Genomic DNA, 16,020 nt, shown 5'->3' on the forward strand with positions numbered 1-16,020 from the left:
TTGCCTATTCATACTGCTCACAGGCTCTTGTTTATAGTAGTCTTCTCATTTTCCAAATTAATAAGAGTTATCTTGAGTACTTGTTTGTGTATTTTGCAATCATTTCCATCAGTACATTATTTCTTATGTATTTTTCATATATACTTGTTGTCTCTGCATTCTGTGCAGTTTTCATATTCTTCTAAACCATGCAGGGATCTCATTATTTTTCAAAATCTTTTATCTTCATGAAATTTGCATTGGCATTTATACTCAAATTCATTATAACATGGGTGGTTTGATTTTTCCATCTCTTTCTGTTTTCATTCCAGTGCTATCTGTATATTGTTATCACTAGTAATTTGTTTTCTTCTTCACATGTGGTTCAGTGCAATTGGTTCTCTTGAATTTATAATATTCTTATCATTGGGCATTTTGCCTCTTCAGATATTACACTTTTTATGAGACTGAGTTTCTTCAAGACATCTTCTTTATGTTTCTTAGATTCTAGTATTTCCCACCTTGGTTCTTTCTTCAGCTTTGGTGTGGTTGTTGATTTTTTACTTAAGCAATATTCTTTATTATTGCTGTGATCTTGTTTTTGAGTTACTTATAACTTTTTCAGTAGTTATAGGTAGTATTCTCTGTTCTTTTCATCTCTGTAGATAGAATAATTATTGTTATAGCAAAAGCTTCAATAAATTCTAGCATGATCTGAATATTCTGTAGATAAGATATTCTGTAGGTCTGGCATTTCCCATTCTTCTTTCTCAGTGTCATATTTGCAATACTGGTAATTCTTGATATTGCAACTATAGTCTTCATAATACATAAAGTCTTCTATAATCTATGTCTATTATTTGAACTTTTCTTGTTATTTCTGGTGAAGCTTGCATGAACATTTATAGATTAGATACTAAGCATGTTTCTTGTGCTTTGGGTTCTGAATTTTGTTCATTTTCTTTCAGTAGTGATATTTATGGTCAAGTAATTAAATTCTCCAATTATCACTTGATTTGCTTCTCATTCTCACACATAATTCTTTACATAACTCCCATTTTTCATCATCCAGCTGGTTTCAGTATTTCAGTTCATCTTTTAACTACTGAAGTAGCTTCAGATAGACTTTTATAACTTGTTCTTTAAATATCTTTCTGAACTGTTGTTGGAGTTTTTCTTTAATTTACTCTTTCTGAGTTGTTACTCAGAGATATTATTTGACTTTAGAATCTTCTTCATTTTCTTTTGAGATTGCTCTGAGTTTCTTATCTCTTTACTCTACTTTCTTTGCTCTGCACTATCTTGCTCAGTATCTGAGCTTGACACAATAGAAGTATAATTTTTCTTTCTTTCTCTGCTCTTTTTCTTTCTTATCAAGCATATCAACTTTTATTGCATCCAGCTTCATGAGTGTGTGTTTATAAGAGTTCAGTTGTACATGTTTGCTCCAGTCTCATCTTCCAGTGTGGTTCAATAAACTGGGTCACTTTCATAACACTTTTTCTTGCTTTTCCATCTTTCATTTATAAAGTTAGTTCCCAATTCTGACTGCCACTTCAATCATCTTGATCAGAGTGTGTGATTATTTTTCCAATCATACCATTTCATTTTTGATCTTATTGAATAGTTCTTGATAGAAAGTGTTAGCTAAGGCTTCATCATTCCAGTCAGTATTAATACTGACTTGCTGGAATCTCATGACATATTCTTGTGGTGATATCTTTTGTTGTATGTAGTGTAACTGCTGGACTGCTACATTTCATTCTTTAACTTCTCTGAAAGTGATTTTTAATATTTAAATAAAGATGTTATAACTGTCAATAATCTTAAGCATATTGTTGTCCTGATTGACTTTATCTCTCTTATAATAATTCCACAGATAGGCATCAAATCAATCAAATGCTGCTTCACAAAAGTATAATGCTGCCATTATTATCTTGTTCTTATTATTACTGAGTTCTTTGTCTTTTATATTCATGTAGATATGCAGTTGTCTTAAGAAAGCTTGTAATTTTTCTTGTTTGCTCTTGAAGAGTTCTGGTAGATTGACTTTGACTTCATCTTTCTTTTTCTGTTGTCTGATGAATGAGATGGCCATGATCTAGGTCTCAAGCTGCTCATTATAATTTTTTAACTTGTGGTTCTGCTCTTCAAGTCTCTTGGTAATCTGTTCAAGCTGCAAGATTCTATTTATAAGATCTTAAGTATTGATGGCTGGTGCTTTGAATGCAGACATGGTTTCTATACTTTATTAGGTCTTGATGTGGGGTGGGGGTCATATCTTTATACTTGATATGATGCAGAAAGTTCTTTCTTTATATATAATCTCTGAAGTCTCAGATATATTCTCTCCTGAGTTAGAGATAATCAATATGTTATATTAGATTTTTGGTGACTGAGAATCTCTCTGGGTTCTTTGGATTCTTGAAGATATCAAAAAGCTCAAAGAGAGCAACAACAGATTGAAGATAGTGATCAATAATTTAATGGTGCTCCAGTTGAGTAGGCAGTCTTGCTCTGATAACAAAGAGTTTCTGTACAGATATATCAGAGTCAGGGCAAGACTATCATGTCTTCTCAAGTGTAGCAGAATCAGATATAATTATACAGTATCACAAGACTTCAATAGTATAAAAAGTAATCAAGATATGAAAGTATCTGATTCAAAGATATCTGTAAGATAGATAAGAAGATTGATTATAATAAACAAGTCCATTAAATCTCTGGTAATAAGCATTCTTATATACATGATGCTCTTCTGGTAATACTTGCAATACTTCTTTCCAGATTGCTTATATTGTAGTATCACAATACATGATACTCCCTTTTCTATATCTCATCTCACTCATATTATTTCCTGGTCACATGACTTCCTGCTCTAAGGTTTCTCCACAATGGTCTGTGACTCCATCTTGTCAGATTTCATCCAATTGTCCTGTGTCTTTGGCTGCTGTGCCACAAGTTTCATAACAGTAAGCCAAATAATTGAGAAGCTTCTCTCTATTAAGTGTGTGAGTCTGTAAATCAAGTTTTGAAGCTATTAGTTTAGCATGATTATAGTATAGGTAGATGTCAGCTTTCTTATTGCTAAAGATCTTTTCTAATTGCTTCAGAATGTAAATAAGCTCCAATTCTGAACATATTTTAGTACTCTTTATCTTTTGAAGAAGCTGCTGTTCAAAACCACAGCAACAGCAAGTATCAGAGCATACTGCTATAACAGATTCTTCTCATTCATGTTAGGGTATTTCCTCATCACTTTCAGAAGAAATAACAGACTCATCTTCATTATCTAGGTTTTAGAGGGTTTGGTGTGCTGACATGGCTGCAATTCTCTCACTGTGTTGTGTTAGGCTTTTGGTGACTTGGAACCCTCCTGGGTTCTTTGGGTTCTTGAAGGTATCAAAGGGCTTAAAGAGGGCAACAACAGATTAAGTAGTGATCAATAATTCAATGGTGCTCTGGTTGAGTGGGCAGTCTTGCTCTGATGACAAAGGGTTTCTGTACAGGTATATTAGAGTCAGAGCAAGGCTATTGTATCTTCTCAAGAGTAGTAGAATCAGGTACAATCATACAGTATCACAAGACTTCAATAGTATAGAAAGTAACCAAGATATGAAAGTATCTGATTCAAAGATATCTGTAAGATAGATAAGAAGATTAATCATAATGAACAAGTTCATCAGATCTCTAGTAATAAGCATTCTTATATACATGATGCTCTTCTGATGATACTTGTGATACTTCCTTCCAGATTGCTTATGTTATAGTATTACAATACATGATACTCTCTTTTCTATATCTCATCTCACTCATATCATTTCCTGGTCATGTGACTTCCCACTCTAAGATTTCTCCACAACAGTTTATAACTTTATCTTGTCAGATTTCATCCAATCATTCTGTGTCTTTGACTGCCATGTCACAAGTTTCATAACATCATCCCCTTCTTTCACAGTATGTTGTCTCCAATCACTCTGCTTTCTTTTCTGAAGTATAAAAGAGTGATTTCTTCTTCTTATATTTTTCTGTGCCCTTCTTTCTTAAGTGAGTGTTTTCATAGCTTAACCATGACTTTCAAATCTGCCATTTGCAAGAATGCTTTGATCATTAATATTGAGAAATCAGCCTTTATTATAGTCTTCTCTTGTGTTCATTGTTCTTCTCTTAACAAGATATATATTATGTCTTCTCATTCTTCTCAGTGCAGTGAGTGTGTGCATTTCAGTTATTCATGTGTTTGTGACAATGGTCCTTCTGTCAAGAAGTAGTGTTCTCTTGAAAAAGCTCAGAAGAAACTGGAGTCAGAGAAATACCAAGCTCTCAAGAAACAAATTTACATCTCTTCAAAACTTCTTTGTCTTCAAAAACAAGAATCTCTTCTTAAACATCATGGTAGCAATATGATAGTTTGGGGTCTTTCTTCTTTGGAGAAATTGGAGCACTTGAAAGAGGAAGAGCAGAAAAGAGTGGCTGAGCAGACAGAGATTCAGAATCTGCTTGCTTTATTAAACAATTTTTCTTCTTCAGGCTCTCTTCTAGTTATTTCCAATTCATTTATTAATGCTTTGCTGAGTGAGGGTGTTATTAATGATACATCTTAATAATTGTCTAGATGTTCTTGAGGTTTTCTGTTGGTTCCCAGGTGTTTTCTGAGGTATTGTATCCTTTCCATTTCACTAGATAGTGAAGTTTTCTGCTGATCTTCTGATGATCTAGTATCTATTTAACTTTGTATTCTTGTTCTTTGTTGATCTCTGTGGGCATTTCTTTGGTGTGTAGTGATGCTTTTTCTAATAATAAGATATGAAATACTGGGTGTATATTCATCTTCTTGAGTAGCTGGAGTTTGTAATTGACTTTTCCATTCTGCTTTATGATTTTGTATGATCTTAATTTTTTGAAATCAAGTTTTTTGCTTGGTTGTTTGATTTTGATATTCTATCAAATTAGAAATACTTTTTTCTCCTCTTTTAGAGTTGGTGCCTCCTGGTGTCTTCTGTTATAGTAATGCTTCATTCTTTTGTTCAGGAATTCAATGTCCAGTTTTATCTGGTTCTGCAGTTCTTATAGTTGTATTGCTGTAAGTTCTGCTTCTTGAGTTTTTTGTCATGCAATTCTCAGTTATTTCTGTATTTCCAGTTCTCTACTATAGTTTATATAGAATAGTGTCATTTCTGTAGTGGCATTCTTCACTTTATTATATGCCAATTGTGCCATAGGTAGTAGTATAACCCAATTGTTCTGTTGATAGTTGATATATTCTTACAGATATTGCTTCAAGATTTAGTTTAGTCACTCTGTCTGTCCATCTGTCTGTGAATAATAGGCTGTTGACATTTTCTGTTTAATTTCTATTTGTGCCATCAGTGTTATCTAGAATTTGCTTGTGAATCTGATATCTTAGTCTGTGATTATTTCTTCTGGCATTCCATGGTTGGCAAGCATATTTCACAGTACTATCAGTGCCATATCTGGTGCTGTTATTGCTTCTCTGAACAGTATGAAGTATCCATACTTCATCAATCTGTCAGTGATTACTAGTATTAAGTTGTACTTTTTTTCTTTCATATTCTTTGAATTCAGAAGTTTCATGATGAAATCTATTGCTATGAATTTCCATGGTTCTTACAGTTGTAGTATTGGCTGTAGCTTTCCATATGGTCAGTGTTTGTTGGCTTTGCTTTATGCATATGTCTCACATTCTTTAACATGTTGTCAAATATCTATTTACATTCCTGATCAATAATAGGTTCTTGTGATTTTTTTCATTATTTTGTGAATTTCAAAATGTTCTGTAGTGATTGTATCATGTTCTTGTACTATCACTTGCTTTCTGGCTTCTCTGGGTACATATATCAGTTCATAATATAGTATCATTCCATCTTCTTCTTTGAAGTTCTTATTTTCTTTGTTAATCTTTCTTGCATATTTATCTTTCTTTATTACTTCTTTGATTCTTTCCTCAATATCCAATCCTTCTGTAGTGATTCTTGTTACTCTTAACATTTGTCAGTCCAGAACCATATTCTTTATTCCTTCCAACTCTTTAAAGAGTGTTCTTGAATCTTGTTCTTTTCTCATAAGATTTAGTCTTTGACTTAATGTATCCACTCAGACATTTTCTGTGTCTTTGCAGTATTATATTCTGAAGTTATAGTGTACCAGTATATCTATATATCATCTGGCTTGTTGTCTTGTAAGTTCTTTGGTCATCATAAAGTATTGCAGGTTGTTGTGATCTAAGATAATCTCTGTCTGGTATTAATTTCCTTGTAATTCAATCTTCTATTTTTTCAGTGATGCCACTATTGCAAGTAGTTCCTTGTTGTGAATATTATAGTTTTGTTCAGCTGATATCATTGTTCTTGTGTAGCATGTGACTAGTTGTAGTCTTTCTTGTTTATCTGATTATTGTAGTCTTTCTGCTATCATACAGTCTGATGCATCTGTATCAATTACACATCTCTTTGTCAGATTGTAGTGTTGTCTCATCTCTTCTTTTCTGAACTTGTCTTTTATTGCTTCAAATGCTTGTTGACACTTTGTTGTCCATTTGAACACTTTGTCTTTCTTGAATAGCTGTATAAGCAGTCTCACTTTCTTTGAAAATCTATGTATGAACTGTCAGTAGTAATTCACTAGTCTGTAAAACATCTGAACTTCTTTGACTTTCTTTAATATTGACCATTGTAGTATTTCATCAATTTTTCCTGGCTCTATTTGTATTTCTTCTGTTGATATGATATGTCCAAGGTATCTGATCTTCTTCTTGAAGAAGTCATACTTCTTTAGCTTTGCTGGTAGGTTGTATTTTTATAGTTTTTCCAGTACTTTCTTGACTTTTCCAGTGTAATTCTTTCAGTCTTCTTTGGTGAATATAACCACATTATCAAGGTATTTTGTTCTGGGGTCTGTTTTCCATTCATCACCTTCTTTGATTCATATCTGGTGGTAGGCATCTTTGATGTTGATTAGAGTAAACTATGTTACTCCCCTCAATCTGTCTTGCACTTTTTTGATCAGTGGTATCAGATAGCAGTTCTTGACCATGATGCTGTTCAACTGTCTCTAATCCACACATAGTTGTAAAGTTCCATCTTTCTTTGATGCAAGCAGTATTGAGTATTCTGCTGGTGATATCAACTCTCTGATGTAATCTTTCTTGAGATTATTCATGATGTATTTTTTCACTTCAGCTGATTTTTTCTCATTTAACCAGTATATTGGCAATTTCACTGGTTGTTTTCCATCTTGTAGCTTTATCTTATGGTTCTAGGGTTCATGCTTCAGTAGACTGTTGCTCTGATCTCTTTTCCTAAATATATTGATGTATTCCCAGAATTCTTCTGGTAGAGTTTTCTTGATTTTTTTATCCTGGTCATTCTTTTATATTTGCAGCTGTTCTGAGTTGTTGGGGTTCTTTATAGCTTGATCTGCTTTGTCATCATGGGTTGGGTTTCCATGGATTTCTTTAGTGTTAATTAATTATTCTTTATGCAGTATCTTTCTGTTGATCTGACTTATTACAGCCAGTGTCTTGTCTAAGTTGTTTCTGAGTGTAGGTCTTTAATCATGATGTACTGGTTTGAGAGAGCATTTACAGTTTATCAGTCTAATCTTTTCTTCTTGCCAGTCAATTTCTGGATTGTGTTGCTTTAACTAAGAGTATCTCAAGACTATATTATAGTTCTCTAAGTTTGTTACTTTGAAATGCACTTTCTTGTGATGTTGTTCTATTCTTATTCTGATGAGATAGGTCTCTTCTTCAACTCTATCAAGAGTTCCTTCTCTCAGTTTCAATAACTGGTAGAGATATTTCTTTATTTACTTCACAATACCAGCTTGTTTAGTAAATCTTCTGTTGATAAATAGTCTGGTTGCTTCTGAGTCTACTAGAACTCTTGCACACTTTGATTCAAGTAAGATTGCTGTAACTCTGAGGTGACAGATTTGTTTATTGATGGCTAATAGTTTTGCTTGCTTATTTATGCTGCTTACAGACTCTTGTTTATGGCAGTCTTCTTGTTTCCCAAATCAATAAGAGTTGTCTTGAGTATCTGTTTGTATATTTTGCAATTATTTTCATCAGTATATTATTTCTTATGTATTTTCTGTATGTACTTGTTGTCTCTGCATTCTGTGCAGTTTTCATATTCTTTTAAATCATGCAGAGATGATATCATTTTCCAAAATCTTTTGTCTTTGTGAAATTCACATTGGTATTTGTACTCAAATTTATTGTGATATAGATGGTTCAGTTTTTTCATCTTTTTCTGTTTTTCATTCCAGTACTGTCTGCATGTTGTTATCACTAGTAATCTGTTTTCTTCTTCACATGTGGTCCAGTGCAATTAATTATCTTGGATCTGTAATGTTCTTGCTGTTGAGTATTTTGTCTCTTCAGATATCATGCTTTTTATAAGACTGAGTTTCTTCAAGACATCTTCTTTGTGTTTCTCAAATTCTAGTATTTCTCAACTTGATTCTTTCTTTAGCTTTGGTGTGGTTGTTGGTTTTTTGCTTGACCAATATTCTTTATTATTACTATGATCTTGTTTCTGAGTCACTTGCAACTTTTTCAGTAGTTGTGGGTAGTATTCTCTGTTCTTTTCATCTTTGTGAATAGAGCAATTGTTATTATAGCAAAAGCTCTAATGAATTCTGGCATGATCTGAATATTCTGTGGATAAGATATTCTGTGAGTCTGGCATTTTTTATTCTTCTTTCTCAGTGTCATATTTGCAACACTGGCAATTCTTGATGTCATAATTATAGTCTTTATAATACATGAAGTCTTCTGTAATTTATGTCCATCATTCAAACTTTTCTTATTATTTCTGGTGAAGCTTGCATGAACATCTATAGATCAGATACTAAGTATGTTTCTTGTGCTTTGGGTTCTGAATTTCATCTGTTTTCTTTTAGTAGTGATATTTGCAGTCAAGTAATTAAATTCCCCAATCATCACTTGATTCACTTCTCATTCTCATACATAATTCTTCACATAACTTCTATTTTTCATTATTCAGCTGGTTTTGGCATTTCAGTTCATCTTTTGGCTGCTGGGGTAGCTTCAGACAGATTTTTATAACTTGTTCTTTAAATATCTCTCTGAACTGTTGTTGAGGTTTTTCTTTAATTTGCTCTTTCTGAGTTATTGCTTAGAGATATTGTTTAACTTCAGAGTCTTCTTTATTTTCTTTTGAGATTGCTCTGAGTTTCTTGTCTCTTTGCTCTGCTTTCTTTACTCTGTACTGTCTTGCTCAGTGTTCAGACTTGATACAATAGAAGTATAATTTTTCTTTCTTTCTCCACTCTTTTTCTTTCTCATCAAGCATGTCAACTTTTATTATGTCCAGCTTCATGGATGTGTGTCTGTAAGAGTCTGGTTGTATGTGTTTGCTCTGATCTTATCTTTCAGTATAATTCAATAAACTGGGTCATCTCTATAGTACTTTTTCTTGCTTTTCCATTTTTTGTTTGTAAAGTTGGTTCTCAATTCTGACTGCCACTTCAATCATCTTGATCAGAGTGCATAATCATTTTTCCAATCATGCTATTTCATCTTTGATCTCATTAAATAGTTCTTGATAGAAAGTGTTGGCTAAGGCTTCATCATTCCAGTCAGTGTTAACACTGACTTGCTGGAATCTCATGGCATATTCTTGTAATGATATCTTTTATTGTATGTGGTGTAACTGCTGGGCTGCTGTATTTTGTTCTTTAACTTCTCTGAAAGTAGTTTTTAATGTCTGAATAAAGATATTATAACTATTAATAATCTTAAGCATGTTGTTGTTCTGATCAACTTCATCTCATAATAATTCTACAGATAAACATCAAACCAATCAAATACTGCTCTGTAAAGATATAATGCTGTTATCATTATCTTATTCTTATTGTTACTGAGTTCTTTGTCTTTTATATTCATGTAGATATGCAGTTGTCTTAAGAAAGCTTGTAATTTTTCTTGTTTACTCTTGAAGAGTTCTGGTAGATTGACTTTGACTTCATCTTTCTTTTTCTGTTGTCTGATGAATGAGATGGCCATGATCTAGGTCTCAAGCTGCTCATTATAATTTTTTAACTTGTGGTTCTGCTTTTCAAGTCTCTCAGTAATCTGTTTGAGCTGCAAGATTCTATTTATAAGATCTTGAGCATTGATGGCTGGTGCTTTGAATACAGATATAGTTTCTATACTTTATTAGATCTTGACATAGAGTGGGGGTCATATCTTTATGCTTGATGTGACACAGAAAGTTCTTTCTTTGTATATAATCTCTAGTGTCTCAGGTGTATTCTCTTCTGAGTCAGGAATAATTAATGTGTTGTATTAGATTTTTGATAACTGGAAATCTCTCTGAGTTCTTTAGGTTCTTGAAGATATTAAAGAGCTTAAAGAGAGCAACAACAGATTGGAGATAGTGATTAATAATTTAATGATGCTCCAGTTAAGTAAGCAGTCTTACTCTGATAATAAAGAGTTTCTGTACAGGTATATCAGAGTCAGGGCAAGGCTATCATATCTTCTCAAGAGTAGTGGGATCAGATATAATTGTACAGTATCACAAGACTTCAATAGTATGAAAAGTAATCAAGATATAAAAGTATCTGATTCAAAGATATCTATAAGATAGATAAGAAGATTAATCACAATGAACAAGTCCATTGAATCTCTGATAATAAGCATTCTTATATATATGATGCTCTTCTGGTGATACTCACAATACTTTCTTCCAGATTGCTTGTGTTGTAGTATCACAATACATAATACTCTCTTTTCTATATCTTGTCTTACTTGTATTATTTCCTGGTCATGTGACTTCTTGCTCTAAGGTTTCTCCACAATGGTCTGTGACTCTGCCTTGTCAGGTTTCATCCAATTATCCTGGGTCTTTGGCTGCCGTGCCACAAGTTTCATAACATACTGCAGCACTTCAGAGCTTCTGATTAGCTAGGTGGATTGGCCAGCACACTGGTGAATCCAAATAGCAGCTGTGATTGACCAGTTTCCAATCCACACAATCTAATCAATATTGTACTATTGTAGTGGGGATTCCGGTACCTCATTAGGACAAAGGTTGTTCCAGTCCAAGACACAAACCACCCCAAGCTACTATTCTTGAGCTATATAAACCACCTGTAGCCCCTGCATCTGGCTTATTACCTTCATGCACCATTGCTCTTTTCTACACACTTGTTCCTTACTACCAGTTTGGTTATTAGTTAGTGAATATGAAGATTTCTTGTTCATGAAACTTGCTACTGTTTCTCATTAGAGCTGCCTGTGTTAGTACAGAGCTCTTTAGTACTATTACTTCTTGCAAGCTTAGGTGACTGTTAGGACATATCTATCTCTACACTTACTACTTGACCATACCCTTACTATATGGTGATTTTTCAGCTTTCTTGAGCTCTCACCATATCAACCAACTCACCTATTTTGATGAGGCATTCCATTGTACCCTGTTCCATTTGGTGACCAAGCTGAGACTTGAAGATGATGATGCAGTGATTTGGTGACTGTCAAGAAAGAGAAAAACAAATTCTGAGACACATGAAGCAATACACTATTTCAAGGTAAGATCTTATGGACTAGGAACACAGTACTAATCAGGTTTTTTATTTAGAAATAAGATTATGGAGCTTAGATTTGAATGCCTCTTATCTAGAGCTTGCCTAATAAACAGGTTTTTGGAAGATATTGACTAATAGACAGAACATACTGTGTGACATGACCAAAGATCAAGAAATCAAGAAATTGGAATCAGAATCAACTATGGCTGAAGGTACTACAGAATCATATGCAACTATGTTACAGAGTGAGGACAAGAGAATTGTGGTTCATTCCCACATTTCTATGCCTTCCCCTGGCACAGCAAATGCATCTTGGTTTGACAGCAGAGATGCTACTCTGTTTATTGAAAGATTTTATCAGATGTGCAAGAATCATGGGGTAATTGACTCTAAAAACATTATTGAATGATTGGCTAGGTACTGTGTTACATGGATTGGAGAATGAATGAAGACCTTGGAAGGCTACAAAGAAGATAATTGGAAAGTATTCTCCAAAGAGATTATTTATGAATTTTGTGATTAAGATATTATCTACAAGATTCACCATCAGGATTACCTCCAGGCAATTACAAAGAAACTGTGTGCTTGGGATGGCAACATTTGTGCCTATGTTTGAGAATACACTACTATTGCCAGTACAGTTCAAGCAAATGAAAGGCTTGATGAATTCACTAAGATGTCTTGATTTCTTCAGGGGCTACCTGAGAAGCTCCAGAATAAGATTATTGATAAGGCCAAGCTCAATCTTTCAGACAATATGTTGCCTATTGATTTTAGGAAGGTTGTTCAGGTGACTATGGATTTGATTGACCAGTATAAAGGAAATAAGAAGATCTTTGAAGAAGATGAAATGAAACAAAAGAAAATGGAGAAGCTTGGTGAGTGATATCAATTAACTAACAAGCCCCCTACAGTTAAAGCTTCAAAGAAAACAGCTAGTTTTGTGAAGACTAAAGAATCCAAATTAAAAGCTAAAGTCAAGGGCTCTGACAGCACCAATATTGAAGCTGTTATTGAAAAGATAACCAATGAGTTCATAAATTTGGCATTGGCCATGAGAGTACAATCAAATCAGATACAAGGGAATTCTGATCAGTATTATATGCTGCAGAGAGAAGGACCTTCAAGACCTGTACCAAATTATCCAACAAATGTGACTGTTAATTCTACAACTGTACAAGAGAATACTCAACTGCCAGTCAACCTCTATTTGGCTTGAAATGGCTCTTCTATGACAGACTATAGTAGTGCTTGTGGATAAGAAGAAGCTTGAACTGAAGAAATTTTGACATGTTCCTCATGCTTCTACTGTGGAAAACCTGGACATTGTCAATCTCAGTGTTATGAATACTAATCTGATATGAGTAATGGATACTGCCATATTGATGACAAAGGGAACTTATGCATAGGCTCTAAGAATCAAAACTATTGAGCTGTCACTCCTAAACCTGGAATCTCAAACATGTATATTTTATGGTCTATAGAAGAGGATGAATGAGTGATTCTGGAGTTAACAAGCTCTAAAAAGAAGACCAATCAGCAAGAAGAGACACCTCCCACAAATTCAACCAGTGTGAAGGTCCAAGCAGAACAGCTTGCATATCTAATATCTGATGGAGAATCTGATTTGGATAAGAAATATGAACCATTGAAAGAAAGAACATCAGTCAATGTTGAAACAGTTGGAGAAGCTAAGAACAATCAAAGAGCTAAGATTACAACATCCCATACTCAGTGTACTGGACAATTTATTACTTATCAGGATAATCAGGCTAGTGTTGATGATAATATCATGGAATACATTGAACTGATTAATCAGAAGAAGCCTGAAATTCAGAGCAAGTCTGCAGAGAAATAAAGATCAAGATATTCTGCAACAGATCACTTATCCTCTCAGATCTGTGACTCAATGAATGCCAATGAATTAATGGGTTGAATTCTCAATGGAAAAGTCAAATTGTCAGTCAAGAAGCTTATAGATGTATCACTAAAGCTTTATTGAGTGTTCTTCAGATCAGACTGGAATAACAGTACTAGCAAAAGTCATGCAAGAGTTGGAATCTCCAAATCAGTTCAGCCTGAGCTAAAGATCAATTCTGGTTGACTTACTTCAAAGCCCATGGTGCCAAAATCCAAAACAGCATATGGAATGTGTTTGTTATATGCACCAGTCACTATAAACCAACATGAATTAATGGTGTTGATTGATACTGGTTCAGAAATCAATTTGTTGTCTTGGAAGTATGCTGAAATGTTGAATCTGCCAATGGAAAATAAGCTGTGAGTGACCATGGTTGTTCAAACAGAAGAAGTTGCTTCTTTTTACATATTTTGTGATGAGGTGCCTGTTCAAATTGGAGATATTGTTACACATACCCCTTTCCTTATATTTGAGGGAGAGGATCAGCAACTTATTCTTGAAAGACCTTGGCAATTTGCTGTCTGTTGGGAGTGTAACACCTCAGAAGACAGCAGAGTGAACTATGAAATTTATAATGAGAAACAAACATGTTGCCTAGTTTTTGAAGACTTTAAGCTAAACTTGAGCAACATAAGATATGTGACTGATAAATTAAACAGTGATCATTTAAATGATTCAACAGGCATTTAATCAGGCAGGTGCTTATAGATACAAGACCTGAGGGGGATGAAGAAGATGTGATGAAGATGATAGATATAAGAATTAATGATGAGAAGGTTGAAGATCAGGAGATTGAAAAGAATAGGGAAGTTGGAAGTGTTGGCAGCATTGCCAGCATTGGTGCTTACAGCAATGAGGAGAAACATAATTCTGGTGTTGGTGAATCCAAAAGTGTGCTAAGTCTAATTAAATTGACCAGCATGCTGGTGAATCAAATGGACTAATTAGAAGACAAGAATAATTTTGCATTGGGAGTTTGGATTTTCTGATCTTCACTTCCTGATCCAGACAGTGTCATGGCTCACTGCAAACATTACACATGTGATATAAATTCTAGTTTAATTTGCAAACCTATTCCATAAAGTGCTTGATCAATTTACACATCTCTGAACAAAAATCACAATTTTGTCATGAAGAAATTGTGTTAGATAAATATTTTCAATAGTGGATGGGACATCAGACCACCTTCTTCAGAGATCTGAAGAGTGTGCACTACTTATAAGCAGAAAGCTGATAAGATAAGGTCATTAGCACCTGAAAAATCTGATGGAAGCAAGCTGGAAGATCTAGATAATTGAGTGAATGTTTGTTTGAATAAGTATTACCCTGAGGAGAAATGTGTTGTGTTTAATTGTGAATTTGATGACCATATTAGGCCTAGAATTGCATTCTTTCCTGTTGGAGAATGGCTAACAAATAAAAGAATTGAGAAGCTCAAAATTGGATTTGAACTGACAAGTTGGGAGAAAGAATTTTTCATATCAGTCCTTTATAAATGTGAAGGGGCATTGGCTTGGTCATTCAAAGACCTGTATGGTGTTCATCCTGAATGCTTGTCTCCCCAGATTATTCAGACAGAGCTCCATGAGGCTTGGCAGACTAAGACTTACTGAATTTCTTGTACTCTACATAATAAGCTAATTAAAATCATTCAGGACAGGTTAGAAGCTAAAATGTTGAAGCCTTGTCATGATTCATATACCAATCCCTATTTTCTGGTTGCAAAGAAACAGAAAGATGAATATTGTTTAGTTGATACAGCACATATGTATAACAAAGTTACTATTCAGAATGCTTTTATTCTCCCTAATGTTGACAAATATGCTGAAGACTTTGGTGGACTTGTTATAACTAGTTTATGCAACTTATTCTCTGGATACAATAATTTCCTGTTAGCTGAAGAAAGCAGAGATATGACAGCCATTGCAATCTCTATTGAGCTCTTTCACCATATGACTTTAGTTCAAGAGGTAATGAATTCACCAGCTCAAGCCCAACACAGGATAATGAAGATAATATGTGAGGTTTTTCCAGAGATTGCTCAAGCCTTTATGGATGATCTTGGGGTAAAAGAATCACATGTCAAAGATGAAACTGAAGTTCTTTCAGAAATAAGAAGATTTGTTTATAACTATCTGCAGAACCTGAATTATGTTCTGTGGCTTGTTGAAGTCTCTGGGGCCAGGATCTCCAGTGCCAAATCTCAATTCTGCATGTCTGGAGTCAATGTTGTTGGATGGGTCTGTGACTATAATGAATGATAATCTGAGGAAGCCAAGGTGGCTAAAATTGCAAATTGGTCTACTTCTATGAGTGTTACAGAATTATGAGGATTTCTAGGGCTAGCTGCATATTTCTGAATACTCATAAAGCATTATAGTTGGATAGCTGAACTTTTACATTATCTGCTTTAATGAAATATTATATAGACATGGACTGAAGAGCAAAATGATGCCTTTATGCTTTTGAAAGAAATGTTATATTCATTCTCTATTGTTCTTTCAATCAATTACAAACAAGATTCTTTGCTTATTACTGTA

At 34.1% G+C, this 16,020-nt stretch overlaps 1 protein-coding gene across 1 annotated transcript; it reads right to left on the reverse strand.

Moving 5' to 3' along the window:
* Positions 1–1,870: 1,870 nt before the first annotated feature.
* Positions 1,871–2,077, reverse strand: CIMG_13452 (uncharacterized protein; the record flags this gene model as incomplete). The annotated part of the gene is made up of 1 exon (XM_004446136.1): positions 1,871–2,077. One exon carries the CDS (start codon positions 2,075–2,077, stop codon positions 1,871–1,873), a length of 207 nt encoding a protein of 68 aa, XP_004446193.1.
* Positions 2,078–16,020: the final 13,943 nt, after the last annotated feature.

Source organism: Coccidioides immitis (genome assembly GCF_000149335.2).
Source record: "Coccidioides immitis RS genomic scaffold supercont3.4, whole genome shotgun sequence".
NCBI lineage: Eukaryota > Fungi > Ascomycota > Eurotiomycetes > Onygenales > Onygenaceae > Coccidioides > Coccidioides immitis.